Raw genomic sequence first — 12,934 nt, 5'->3', positions numbered from 1 at the left:
CTTCCGAGGCAGCCATTTTGGAGTCTGGCAAAATTAAGGACCCAGACCAAAGACAGGAGAGCCAATCAACATACACAAACAGGGAAGAGAAAAGAGAATACCGATAAGGACACAGGGAAACGGGCAGCGTGCCCTTGTCATTTCCCAAAGTCTCCCAGCGGGATCCCGGTGCCCTCTGCCCTTAATCAAGATGGCCGCCTTGGGGGGGCTCTAGCGCACGGTGGAATATGGCGGCGCTTCCGGTCCCGATGCCCTCAGCGAAGATGGCGGCAGTGGAGAAGCGGCGGCCAGCGGTAGCACCACCGGCTGGTTTAACGGACAGCGGCCGCCAGTCGGTATCCCGGGCGGCGGGGGCGGCCGAGAGCGAGGAGGACTTCCTGCGGCAGGTCGGCGTGACGGAGATGCTACGGGCGGCCCTGCTGAAGGTGCTGGAGGCGCGGCCCGAGGAACCGATCGCCTTCCTGGCCCACTACTTCGAGAACATGGGCCTGCGCTCGCCTGTAAATGGCGGCGCCGGGGAGCCCCCGGGCCAGCTCCTGCTGCAGCAGCAGCGCCTGGGCCGCGCACTGTGGCACCTTCGCCTGGCCCACCACTCCCAGAGGTGCGCAGCGGACCGGCTTGGGCGGGTGGGGCGGAGGCGGACTTCAATTCCCAGCATGCCCCGCGTGGCTCCTTACCCGCAGCGCCGGCTCGGGGCCCGGGGCGTGCTGGGAGTTGTAGTCTGAGGTGCCTTTTTGGGCGGGATGGACCGGACAAGGTGGGCTGGACGGTCCGGGCTTGGGTCCGGCGCTGGGCAGCGCGCTGCATGCGGCGCGAGTCCTTCTGGCCGGCTTCGCGTCTGTGATGCCTTTTTGCAGGTGCTGAGTTTCACCTTGCAGTTCATGATTTTCAAAATCATGCTATTTACAGAGAGCAGCCCAGTCACCCAGGGCCCCCACCTTAGGGGACAGGCTCCCAGCAGGCAAGTGGGGATTCCTGGAAGAGCCTGGCGATGCGCAGGGCGGGGGGGGGTTGCAGGGAACAGGCCCAGCAGGTGCAAATTTAGAGCCGGAGTGTGGGACACATGGGAGGCGGGAAGGCAGCGGAGTCTGGCGGAAGCATGCGGGGCTGCAGGTGCCTATGCGCGGTGTCCCCTGGCTGGGGCCAGTTCTGAGCCCAGGAAGGTGGTTGAGGACTATGTGTTAACGTTGGGTATGGATGGGCTGCTTTCTTTTTTGTTGGAGGGGGTCCCCAGAAGCGGAGCCTGAGGTAGGCATTTTGTGTACTGGTGATTTTATAAGGGAGTGCACCCAAGAGAACCCAGGAAGGGGGTGGGAAGAGCAGGCAAGGAAGGGTGCCAAGCAAAGGTGCCCTTTCAGCCTTATAACCAGGGCATAAGCGCCCACCATGGCAGCCCTCGCCAGAGTCCCAGAGAAGTTCGTGGGGAGAAGAAAGACGGGAAGGGTCCCCTCCCACCATGGTCACAGTGCACAGGTGTACAAGATCATACTCAGATAAGGGTGGCAGGGTGTTGGGGACCTGGACAAGGAGCAGACTTGCTCCAGTGGCCCAGTGGCTCTGAAGGCACCGCCCGAGGATTTGCTGGGGCCAGGTGGGAGGGGAGCAGGCAACGGCAGGCCCAGAGGGTCAGTGGAGCCGTTTACTGCAATGGAAGGCCCCTGGTTTGAAGAAGCTGCCAGAGTCACTTGTGGATTAAGTTAGAGGCTGGAAGGAGCCTAGAAACGGGAAGGTGGACAGAAGTGTCTGCAACTGAGACATGGGGCCAGGACAGGAGACTGGACTGGGAGGGGTCCTGCAGACTTCAGGAGAGATGAGAAGAGCTCAGAACCACACTCTGAGGGCACCCAGCCCACAGAACCCACAAGAAAGGGTGGGAAGGCGAGACCAGAGGTGAAGGGGGAGCAGGAGGAAGATGGCCTCCCCGGACATCTGGAAGAGAATCTCCCAAGGAGGAAAAGGGGTCAACAGCAGGCCCACCATATATGGTTGTTCAGGTTGATTACTGCACAAACCACTCACCCCATAGACACTGCAGATGAGGATATTTATATTAATTTCCGAGGGCTGCTGGAACAAATTACCTCCAATTTAGTGGCTTAAAACAACAGAAGTTTATTCTCTCAGAGTTCTGGAAGGCAGAAGTCTGAAATTGAGGTGTCAGGAGGCCCACACTCCCTCTGGAGGCTCCAGGGAAGGAGCTTTCCTTGCCTCCCCAGCTTCCAGTGGCAGCCATCAGGCTTTGGCTTGTGGCCGCATCGGTGCAGTCTCTACCTCTGTCGTCACGTGGCCTCCTCCGTGTCTCTGTCCTGTATTCCCTCATAATGTCACCACTAGGCCCCACCCTACTTCAGTATGACCTTGACCATCTACATCTGCTGTCCCAAATAAGCTCTCGGTCTGAGGTTCTGGATGGGCGTGAGCTTGGCGGGCACCAGTCACCCCAGGACAGGAGTGGAGCCGTTGTCTGGAAGAGTTCTCATAGCAGGGACCCAGGGCAAGGGTGGTGCAGATGCATCCCGGCCCTGGGCTCGCCTGGGCTCCCCAGAGACACAGCCAGTGGTGAATGTGGAAGACAGGTGCGCAGGCCTGGGCAGCATCTGATTCTGCGCTCGCAGAGCCAGGCCTGCTCCCGTCCTCCCCGAGCTGCCCCTCCGTCCTTGGACTGTCAGGAACCCCTGAGGTCACCTGGCCGGTCAGGAAGAGAAGCCCAGAGCTTGGCAGATTTGTCTCCCTCAGTCCAGCGTGTGGGCCCCCAAAGGCTCCTGAGAGCATCACCACGGTAGACTGGGGGAGAAGTCACCCCACGTCCTCTCTGCCACCTTCTTGTGAGAAATGGCCAGCTCCGGCCACCAGGGCTGGTGATGGGGCCACAGCGCCCCCCTCCTGCCACCTTCCCGGTCGTCTCCAAGGCCCCCTGGAGCACAAACACAGACGTTACATGACTTGCTGAGGGCCACACGGCCACCACGGGCAGAGCTGGGGTCAGAAGCCGCAGAGTGCAGCCCCGGAGGCCTCCTGAGCCACCACGTTGCTCATCGTAGCAGCAAGGACTGCACTGCCCCCTGCAGGTCACGGCCGGGAAAACGTGCACGAAAACAGCCCCGGCGGATCTGGGCCAGGGTTCCCCCGACTGGTTCTCTGGGGGCCCGTCCTGGGCACTGCAGGGCCCTGAGCAGCGTCCCTGGCCTCCACCCACTCCTCGCCAGCAGCTCCCCGAGTCGTGACAACCACAGATGTCCCAGTCACCGCCCGGCGTCTGCTGGGGGCAAGAGTGGGAAGCAGAAGTCGAAAGTGCGGAGGGGCTCCTGTGTGGCTTTCTGGAGACTTTCCATAAATAGGATCTTTCCTGTATTAACAAATGCTCACATGCCTTACAAACCACTCTGTGTAGGAGCCGACAGAGACAGAGCCCTGGCTGGGCTCCCACTCTCCATTTTGTAATCAGGGAAACCAAGGCCCAGAGGCCACTGTCACAGGCAGAGCTGACATTCCAGCCCCGGCCTCCTCCCAGCCCAGAGCTTGCTGCCTTCCTCCTCCTCCTCCTCCTCCGTCACCCAGTGATTCTGCTGGGAGCCGCCCGGGAGCCCAGGAGGGGCGGGTGTGCGGCTGCCTTGAAGTCAGCTGTCACCTTCCTGTCTCTTGCCGTCATCATGGCTGTGATCTCACCAGGATGTAATTACCTTTTTGAGTGTCTTCCTGCTCCTGGAGGCAGCTGTGGCAGAGCTGCAGCCCTAATTACAGCCCGAAATAAGCGCAGGTGGGGCCTCCCACACGTCCTGAGCACCTGGCTCCAGCCCTGTTCTCCTGTCCTCATAAGAACCCCCACTCCGTAGATGCACAAGGTCAGGCGCAGAAAAGCAGAGCGCACACAGCTGGGAGGGGCAGACGAACACCCGAGGCAGGTCTGGGCCAGGCACAGAGCCCTGCGCACCGAGGGGCCGCGTGGATGCCTGGGGAGCCGGACAAGGGCTGCCGCCCCCAGAGAGGAGAGAATTCGTGCAGAAGTGGTGGTGGATGGAGCTGGCTAATCCTGGCCCACAGACCTGTCAGTCAGGAGAAGCTGCAGGCACCACAGGAACCAACAACCCCAAACCTCAGTGGCTTCAACACAACCAAAACTCTTCTCGCTTCCTCTGCAGGGGACGGCCAGTGGTTGGGTTTTTGTTTTTTATTTTTTTGAGATGGAGTCTGGCTCTGTCGCCCAGCCTGGAGTGCAATGGTGTGATCTCGGCTCACTGCAACCTTCGCCTCCCGGGTTCAAGCGATTCTCCTGCCTCAGCCTCCTGAGTAGCTGGGATTGCAGGCGCCCGCCACCATGCCGGCTAATTTTTTTGTATTTTTAGTAGAGACGGGGTTTCACCATGTTGGCCAGGCTGGTCTTGAACTCCTGACCTCAAGTGATCCACCTACCTTGGCCTCCGAAAGTGCTGGGATTACAGGCATGAGCCACCGCGCCTGGCCCAGTTTTATGAGCTGGGGTCTTGCTCTGTCACCCAGGCTGCAGTGCATTGGTGTAATCCCAGCTCACTGCAGCCTCGACCTCGTGGGCTCAAGGGATCCTCCCACCTCAGCCTCCCACGTACCCGGGACAGACGCACACCTGGCTGATTTTTAAATTTGTGTAGAGACGGGATCTCACTATGTTGCCCAGGCTGGTTTCGAACTCCTGGGCTCAAGCAGTCCTCCCGCCTCGGCCTCCCAAAGTGCTGGGCTCACAAGCATGAGCCACTGCACCCCCCGACCAAGGGCTTGTCTGATCTTGACATGTACCTGCAATCATGACAACAGAGAAGTGGACTGGGAAGTAGCATGATGGCTCTTGAAATTCCCGCTGAAAGTGGGACACGCCCCTTGCGCATTTCAGTCCCAGAGGCTCACCCTCGGTGGGGTGGAGAAGTGGCAGAGGGATCCGCGGAGCAGCGCTACCTTCGCAACCCTTCGAGATGCCCCTGCGAGCCTCAGCTCCCAGGTTTCACGCCCTGGTGCCGCCCCCTCCCCCTGCACAGCCGGAACGGGACTGCTGAAGCAACGGACGGAGTGTGGCCTTCCGAGGCGGGTCACGAAGGACATCGTGGTGTCCCCCTCCCTCCTGGGTGGGTGGCTGGCTCGGCCGGGCAGCCGCCATGCAGTGGGGTCGCTCGCGCAGCTCCCAGGGAGCACCTGCAGCTGCGGCCAAGAGCCGCGCGGGGGCCGCCTCGCGTCCAGCCCGGGGGGACTGTGGCCACGGCCACCTCATGAGAGACGCCAAGCCAGAGCCTCGCAGCAAGGCCACCGCCGAGACACTGTAACAATAGTACATGCTTGTTGTTTTTAGGACGCTAGGTTTGGAGTGTGATTGGGAGGCGGCGGCAGCCTGCCCGACCTCACAGCGGGTCCTGATGAGATGTGTCATGCGGAGGTGTCAGCCGGGCTCGCGGTGGTGCAGTCAGGCGTGATGGGAGCGCGGGCCGCTGTGCTGCATTTTGGGGATGACCTCATGGATGGTAAAAGCACTCAGCAGATTCTAAGGGCCAACAAGTGGGGCCTTTACTACTTGGGAGGGAAAAGGAGCCTATAGCCAGAGGCGCCTAGAGTTGAATTGCAGGTCGCTGCCCTCCAGACTCTGGGCCTCAGTTTCCTCCTCCATAGCAGGGCTTTGACCCTCGAGCTCGCTGGCATGGCACATCCATCCCTAAGCCCTGAACTGAGCAGCAGTGATGACCAGGGAGGCTCGTGTTCACCAAGCACGCACCATCCACCAGCCTAGCATTAATGAGCACCCACTGTGTACCAGCACTGCAGTCCCGAGCACCCACCGTGTACCGGCCCAGCATTACTGAGCACCTATTGCACGCCAGCCCGGCATTACTGAGCACCCACCGTGTACCGGTCCAGCATTCCGGAGCACTCACCGTGTACCGGCCCAGCATTACTGAGCACCCACCGTGTACCGGCCCAGCATTCCTGAGCACCCACCGTGTACCGGCCCAGCATTCCTGGGCACCCACTGTGTACAGGCCTTGCATTACTGAGCACCCACCGTGTACCGGCCCAGCATTCCCGAGCACCCACCGTGTACTGGCCCTGCATTACTGAGCACCTATTGCACGCCAGCCCGGCGTTACTGAGCACCCACCGTGTACCGGCCCAGCATTCCGGAGCACTCACCGAGTACCGGCCCAGCATTACTGAGCACCCACCGTGTACCAGCCCAGCATTCCTGGGCACCCACTGTGTACCGGCCTTGCATTACTGAGCACCCACCGTGTACCAGCCCAGCATTCCCGAGCACCCACCGTGTACCAGCCCAGCATTCCCGAGCACCCACCGTGTACCAGCCCAGCATTCCCGAGCACCCACCGTGTACTGGCCCTGCATTCCCGAACACCCACTGTGTACCGGCCTTGCATTACTGAGCACCCACTGTGTACTGGCCCAGCATTACTGAGCACCTATTGCATGCCAGCCTGGCATTACTGAGCACCTACTGTGTACTGGCCCTGCATTACTGAGCACCCACCATGCACCAGCCCAGCATTACTGAGCACCTACGGTGTACTGGCCCTGCATTACTGAGCACCTATCGTGGAGCAGCCCTGTATTACTGAGCACCTATTTCACACCAGCCCAGCATTACTGAGCACCTACTGTGTACTGGCCCTACATTCCTGAGCACCCACCATGCACCAGCCCAGCATTACTGAGCACCTACCGTGTACCGGCCCTGTATTACTGAGCACCTACCGTGTACCAGCCCAGTATTACTGAGCACCTATTGCACGCCAGCCCAGCATTACTGAGCACCTACCGTATACCGGCCCAGCATTATTGAGCACCTATTGCACGCCAGCCTAGCATTACTGAACACCTACTGCGTACTGGCCCTGCATTACTGAGCACCCACCATGCACCGGCCCAGCATTACTGAGCACCTATGGAGTACCGGCCCTGCATTACTGAGCACCTACCATGTACCGGCCCTGCATTACTGAGCACCTACTGTGTACCAGCCCTGCATTACTGAGCACCTACTGTGTACCAGCCCTGCATTACTGAGCACCTACTGTATACCAGCCCTGCATTACTGAGCACCTATTGCATGCTGGTCCTGTATTACTGAGCACCTACTGCACACCAGCCCAGCATTACTGAGCACCTACTGTGTACTGGCCCTGCATTACTGAGCACCTACTGTGTACCAGCCCTGCATTACTGAGCACCTATTGCACGCCGGCCCGGCATTACTGAGCACCTACTGTGTACTGGCCCTGCATTACTGAGCACCTACTGTGTACCAGTCCTGCATTACTGAGCACCTATTGCACGCCGATCCTGTATTACTGAATATCTACTGCACACCAGCCCCAGATTTACTGAGCACCTATTGCATGCTGGCCCTGCATTTACTGGGCACCCACTACATACCACCCCAGCATTACTGACTACCTACTGTGCACTAACCCTGCATTACTGAGCACCTACTGCATACCGGCCCCACATTTACTGAGCACCTATTGCATGCTGGCCCAGCATTTACTGAGCACCCACTGCACATCGCCTCAGCATTACTGAGCACCTACTATGCACTAGCCCTACATTACTGAGCACCTACTGCATACCGGCCCCACATTTACTGAGCACCTATTGCATGCTGGCCCAGCATTTACTAAGCACTCACTGCACACCACCCCAGCATTACTGAGCACCTACTGTGTACCGGCCCTGCATTCACTGAGCACCTACTGTACACCAGCCCTGTATTACTGAGCACTCACTGCACACCAACCCCACGTTTACTGAGCACCTATTGCATGCTGGCCCAGCATCACCGAGCACCTATTGTGCACCAGCCCTGCATTACTGAGCACCTACTGCACACCAACCCTGCATTTACTGAACACCTACTGCATGCTGGCTCACATGCATCTACCACAGGTGGCCCACAGAAAGGTGAAACCATGTGCCCAGGTCACGCCAGAGGGAGGCTGGAGCCTTGATGTAAACCTGCCCTTCTCACCATGAAGCTGAGCTCCCAGAAGGAACAAGCATAAGTCCTGAGGTTGGCCACTTCCTCTCTGGGACCCTTGGCCAGACCATGGGGCTGCCCTGAGCCTCAGTTTCCCTATATGTCCCAGAGGAAGTAACAGGCCACTAGCATAAGGCCTGCCTGGGACTGATGGGGGAGTGAGGCCCAGGGGTTCGCAGCCCACCCAGGGTCCTGCAGTGGCCCCTACGCTGGCCACAGTGCTCCCTGGCCATTCCCTGGTGCCCTCCACAGGAGCGTCCGAGTCACACTAGCGGCACACAAGTGGCCTGCAGTAAGTCCTCGGGTTCCTCCCTGAGGCAAGGAATCAAACCCACCCCAGAGGCGGCCGCAGGGCTGACAGCCTTCTTCCATAAGGGGTCAGATAGTGATTCAGCTTTGCATGGCAGACTCCATCCTGACATTCAGCTCTATGGTTCCGGTCTGAAGCTGCCACAGGCCACACGTCAGTGGACTGACGTGGTTACGTTTCGATAAAGGTTTATTATTTATTTATTTATTTCTTGTTTTTTTTGAGATGGAGTTTTGCTCTTTTTGCCCAGGCTGGAGTGCAATGGTGCGATCTCGGCTCACTGCAACCTCCACCTCCCAGGTTCAAGCAATTCTCCTGCCTCAGCCTCCCGAGTAGCTGGGATTACAGGCATGCATCACTACGCCTGGCTAATTTTGTTTTTTTTTTTTTTTTTTTTTTTTTTTTGAGACGGAGTTTCGCTGTGTCGCCCAGGCTGGAGTGCAGTGGCGCGATCTCGGCTCACTGCAAGCTCCGCCTCCTGGGTTTCCGCCATTCTCCCGCCTCAGCCTCCGAGTAGCTGGGACTACAGGCGCCCGCCACCTCGCCCGGCTAGTTTTTTTTTTTGTATTTTTAGTAGAGACGGGGTTTCACCGTGTTAGCCAGGAGGGTCTCGATCTCCTGACCTCGTGATCCACCCGCCTCGGCCTCCCAAAGTGCTGGGATTACAGGCTTGAGCCACCGCGCCCGGCCTAATTTTGTATTTTTAGTAGAGACGGGGTTTCTCCATGTTGGTCAGGCTGGTCTTGAACTCCCGACCTCAGGTGATCCGCCCGCCTCAGCCTTCCAAAGTGCTGGGATTACAGGCGTGAGCCACCGCGCCCGGCCCGATAAAGGTTTATTTACAAAAGCAGGCAGCGGGTCGGATTTGACCCTCAGGCTGACTGTGGGGCCTTGCCTGTGAGATTGTGGGGAGCGAGATATCTACCCGTTGACTCCGTGTAGCAGCTCTCACTTGTAATCCCAGCAGTTTGGGAGGCTGAGGCAGGAGGATCGCTTGAGCCCAGGAGGTGGAGGCTGCTGTGAACCCTGATTGCATCACTGCACTCCAGCCTGGACAACACAGTGAGACCCTGTCTCAAAAAAAAAAAAAAAAAAGTGGAAAAATGAAATGTCAGCTGTGTTAAATGTTCAGCACAGGCCGGGCGCGGTGGCTCACGCCTGGAATCCCCGCACCTTGGGAGGCTGAGGCGGGCAGATCACAAGGTCAAGAGATCCGGACCATCCCGGCCAACATGGTGAAACCCCATCTCTACTAAAAATACAAAAATTAGCCGGGCGTGGTGGCGGGCGCCTGTAATCACAGCTACTCAGGAGGCTGAGGCAGGAGAATCGCTTGAACCCGGAAGGTGGAGGTTGCAGTGAGCCGAGATCGTGCCATTGCACTCCAGCCTGATGACAGAGTGAGACTCCGCCTCAAAAAAAAAAAAAAAGGAAAGAAGAAAAATGCTAGCTGTGTTAAATGTTGAGCACAGTATTTGGTCAAGTGTAAGCAGGCGCTGCTGCTGCAGGGAGGGAGACCAGAGGGTCCTGGTGTTGCTGGACGAAGACTGGAGAGACCAAAGAAGGTTCAGGAGAGTTTACGAAGCTGATCACCGGCTCAGCCGGACAGACGTCCAGAAAGTCTGAGCCCCGAACAAAGGGGCTTTTCCTACTTTTAAAACAGCTTAAGGCAGGAACTACGTGAGGTGGGAAGCAAGTCACAGAAGCGAGAAACGAAAGCAGGTCATCAAGTACTACAGCATTTCTTTTTTTTTTTTTTTTTTTTTGAGATGGAGTCTCGCTCTGTCACCAGGCTACAGTGCAGGGGCACGATCCTGGCTCACTGCAGCCTCTGCCTCCCGGGTTCAAGCGATTCTCCTGCCTCAGACTCCCGAGTAGCTGGGACTACAGACATGCACCACCACGCCCAGCTAATTTTTATATTTTTAGTAGAGAGAGGGTTTCACCATGTTGGCCAGGATGGTCTCAATCACTTGACCTCGTGATCCGCCCACCTCGGCCCCCCAAAGTGCTGGATTACAGGCGTGAGCCATCACGCCTGGCTAACATTTCTTACATCTTGAGAAAAACATGTCTTACAACCTAAACTTATCAGTCTTGTGACCCTGCAGCCGTGCTAGGGAGGTAAGCAGGAACTCGCTGGGCCTGTAATAAACTTTGAGGAATGTGGAGTTGGAGAGTATAGATAAGGTCCACTGACTACAGAGAGAAAACAGACTGTTAATATTCTCTTTTAACTTGAGTGTAAGGGGCGGTCACACTTTGCAGCTAGTTTAAGAGGATTTTAAAATTTCTTTTTTTTTTTTTTTGAGACGGAGTCTTGCTTTGTCGCCCAGGCTGGAGTACAGTGGCACCATCTCGGCTCACTGCAAGCTCCGCCTCCCGGGTTCACGCCATTCTCCTGCCTCAGCCTCCGAGGAGCTGGGACTACAGGCGCCCACCACCACGCCCAGCTAATTTTTTGTATTTTTGGTAGAGATGGGGTTTCACCGTGTTAGCCAGGATGGTCTCGATCTCCTGACCTCGTGATCCGCCCACCTCGGCCTCCCAAAGTGCTGGGATTACAGGCGTGAGCCACTGCGCCCGGCTAAAATTTCTATTACTACTACTATTAGGTTAGAGTTGACTTCATTAATTCCTTCCTCACAGGGGCCACATGCCCCAGACAGACACCTTTTGGTTGATTGAACAGACATTTACTGAGCGCCTACTGTGTGCAGGGCAGTGTTCCAGGCACCAGGGCTGTAACCAAGACAAACTTCCCGCCCTGGAGGGCAGGTGCTCATGCTCTGGTGGGAGATGTGAAGCTCACAGGGATGTGGGGCAGGGAGTGACACAGCATGACCATGAGGAAGAAAACAGGAAGAACAGAGTTAGGGTCAGGGGAGGTGACGTTTGAGGGGAGACCTGGAGGAGACCAGGGAGGAGGTGAGGGAGAGCTGGGGGAAGGCAGTGTCACTGCCCTTGCAGAGGTCCTGAGGCCGGTCCGTGGTTGGAGCTGGGAAGCCAAGGCTGGATGGGAGCTGTGGGGAGGAGAGGCCTGAGCTGGGTGGAGGCTGGGAGGAGGCTGGGAGGAGGGAGGCCAAGCTGGGTAGGGGCTGGAGGAGGGAGCCCTGGGCTGGGGGTGCTGGGAGGAGGGAGGCCAGGCTGGGTAGGTGGTGGGAGGAGGGAGGAGGCCCAGGCTGGGGGTGCTGGTGGGGAGGGGAGGCCCGGGCTGGGTGGGGGCTGGGAGGAGGGAGCCCTCGGCGGGGCGGGGCGGGGAGGTGTGCTGGGAGGAGGGAGGCCAGGCTGGGTGGGGGCTGGGAGGAGGGAGGCCAGGCTGGGTGGGGGCTGGGAGGAGGGAGGCCTGGGCTAGGGATGCCGAAGGGAGGAGAGGCCCAAGTTGGGAAGGGGCTGGGAGGAGGGAGGCCGGGGCTCAAGAGGAGAGCTGCAGGGACAGAGGGTAAGGAGGAGGGGAGTCTGGGGCTGGCTAGGGGTTTGGGGAGGCTGGGGCATGGGCCTGGCTGGGAGGGGAGGCTGGGTCTGGATGGGCACGAGGGCTCTGCCAGACCCCCAACGTCCACGTCCCCGTCCCCGCAGGGCCGCCTTCAACAACAACGTGAGCGTGGCCTACGAGTGCCTGAGCGCCGGCGGGCGCAGGAAGAGGCCAGGGCTGGACGGACGCACCTACAGCGAGCTGCTCAGGCGCATCTGCCGGGACGGCCAGGCCCCGGAGGAGGTGGTGGCGCCGCTGCTGCGCAAGGTGCAGTGCCGTGACCACGAGGCGGTGCCGCTGAGCGTCTTCCGCGCGGGCACGCTCACCTGCTTCGTGCTGCTGGAGTTCGTGGCGCGCGCCGGCGCGCTCTTCCAGCTGCTGGAGGACCCGGTCGCCGCCGTGGCCGACCGCCGCGTGGGCCAGGCCGTGCTGGACACCCTGGAGGGCGCGCTGCAGGCCAGCGACGCCGCCGCGCCCGCGCGCTTCCTGGAGGCCGGCTCGCGCCTGGGGCCCGACAGCCTGGCGCTGGCGCTGGACCGCGCCGTCGGGGGTCGGCGGCCCAGCGCGCCCATGACCCGCGAGGAGTTCCTGGAGAGGGCCGCCGCGCTCTTCATCGCCAAGGTCAAGCCGGTGGGCTGAGCCGCGTGCGCCGCGCGGATCCGGGATCTGCACTGGGGGGTCTCCGCGTGCAGGGCGGAGGGCCTGCAACCAGGCGCCCAACCCTGCGGAGGAGGCCGGGGCTCCCAGGAAGCGGACGCCCCCTCCCCAAACACCTTCGCGGCCGCCCCTCCACCCCTGCGGGAGCCCCTGCCCTGCGCTAATAAAATCCTTTGCGAGGCTGACGCTGGTGTGTGCGCGCCCACCTGCCAGCCCCGGTGCCCATCTCCCAGCCCCGGTGCCCACTTCCCAGCCCTGGTGCCCGCAGAAGACGCTTTTCCCCAGCGGGCCCCCCACGGCTCCGGAACCGCGGCGGCTGGAGGCTGGATTCGAGGCCGGAAACGCCGGGACCCCTGGACCCGGCCTGGTGGGAGCAGCGGGGGGAGATGCCCTACGGGGCCCTGCGGAGCCTGAGGCCGGAGGGCAGGTGGCTCTTCTGGAACGCAGGGCCCAGGCCCTCCAGCCCCGCCTGCCCCAGGTATCCTCC

At 59.7% G+C, this 12,934-nt stretch overlaps 1 protein-coding gene across 1 annotated transcript; it reads left to right on the top strand.

Annotated features, from left to right (window-relative positions):
• Positions 1-60: 60 nt before the first annotated feature.
• TPGS1 (tubulin polyglutamylase complex subunit 1) lies at positions 61-12,632 on the top strand. Its single transcript, XM_033199907.1, has 2 exons — positions 61-601; positions 11,895-12,632. Exons 1-2 carry the CDS (start codon positions 228-230, stop codon positions 12,427-12,429), a joined length of 909 nt encoding a protein of 302 aa, XP_033055798.1. The 5' UTR covers positions 61-227; the 3' UTR covers positions 12,430-12,632.
• Positions 12,633-12,934: the final 302 nt, after the last annotated feature.

This window comes from Trachypithecus francoisi, unplaced genomic scaffold (assembly GCF_009764315.1).
Source record: "Trachypithecus francoisi isolate TF-2019V2 unplaced genomic scaffold, Tfra_2.0 Lachesis_group5, whole genome shotgun sequence".
Taxonomy (NCBI): domain Eukaryota; kingdom Metazoa; phylum Chordata; class Mammalia; order Primates; family Cercopithecidae; genus Trachypithecus; species Trachypithecus francoisi.
The sequence above is the reverse complement of the archived record's forward strand: the minus strand, read 5'-3'. Positions and strand labels throughout refer to the sequence as shown.

Bases quoted from the DNA above. Each gene is read 5' to 3' on its own strand.
- TPGS1 (XM_033199907.1), top strand. From the start codon at position 228: ATGGCGGCGCTTCCGGTCCCGATGCCCTCAGCGAAGATGGCGGCAGTG. The intron at 602-11,894 runs GTGCGCAGCGGA...CCGTCCCCGCAG, and splicing joins CTGGCCCACCACTCCCAGAG to GGCCGCCTTCAACAACAACG.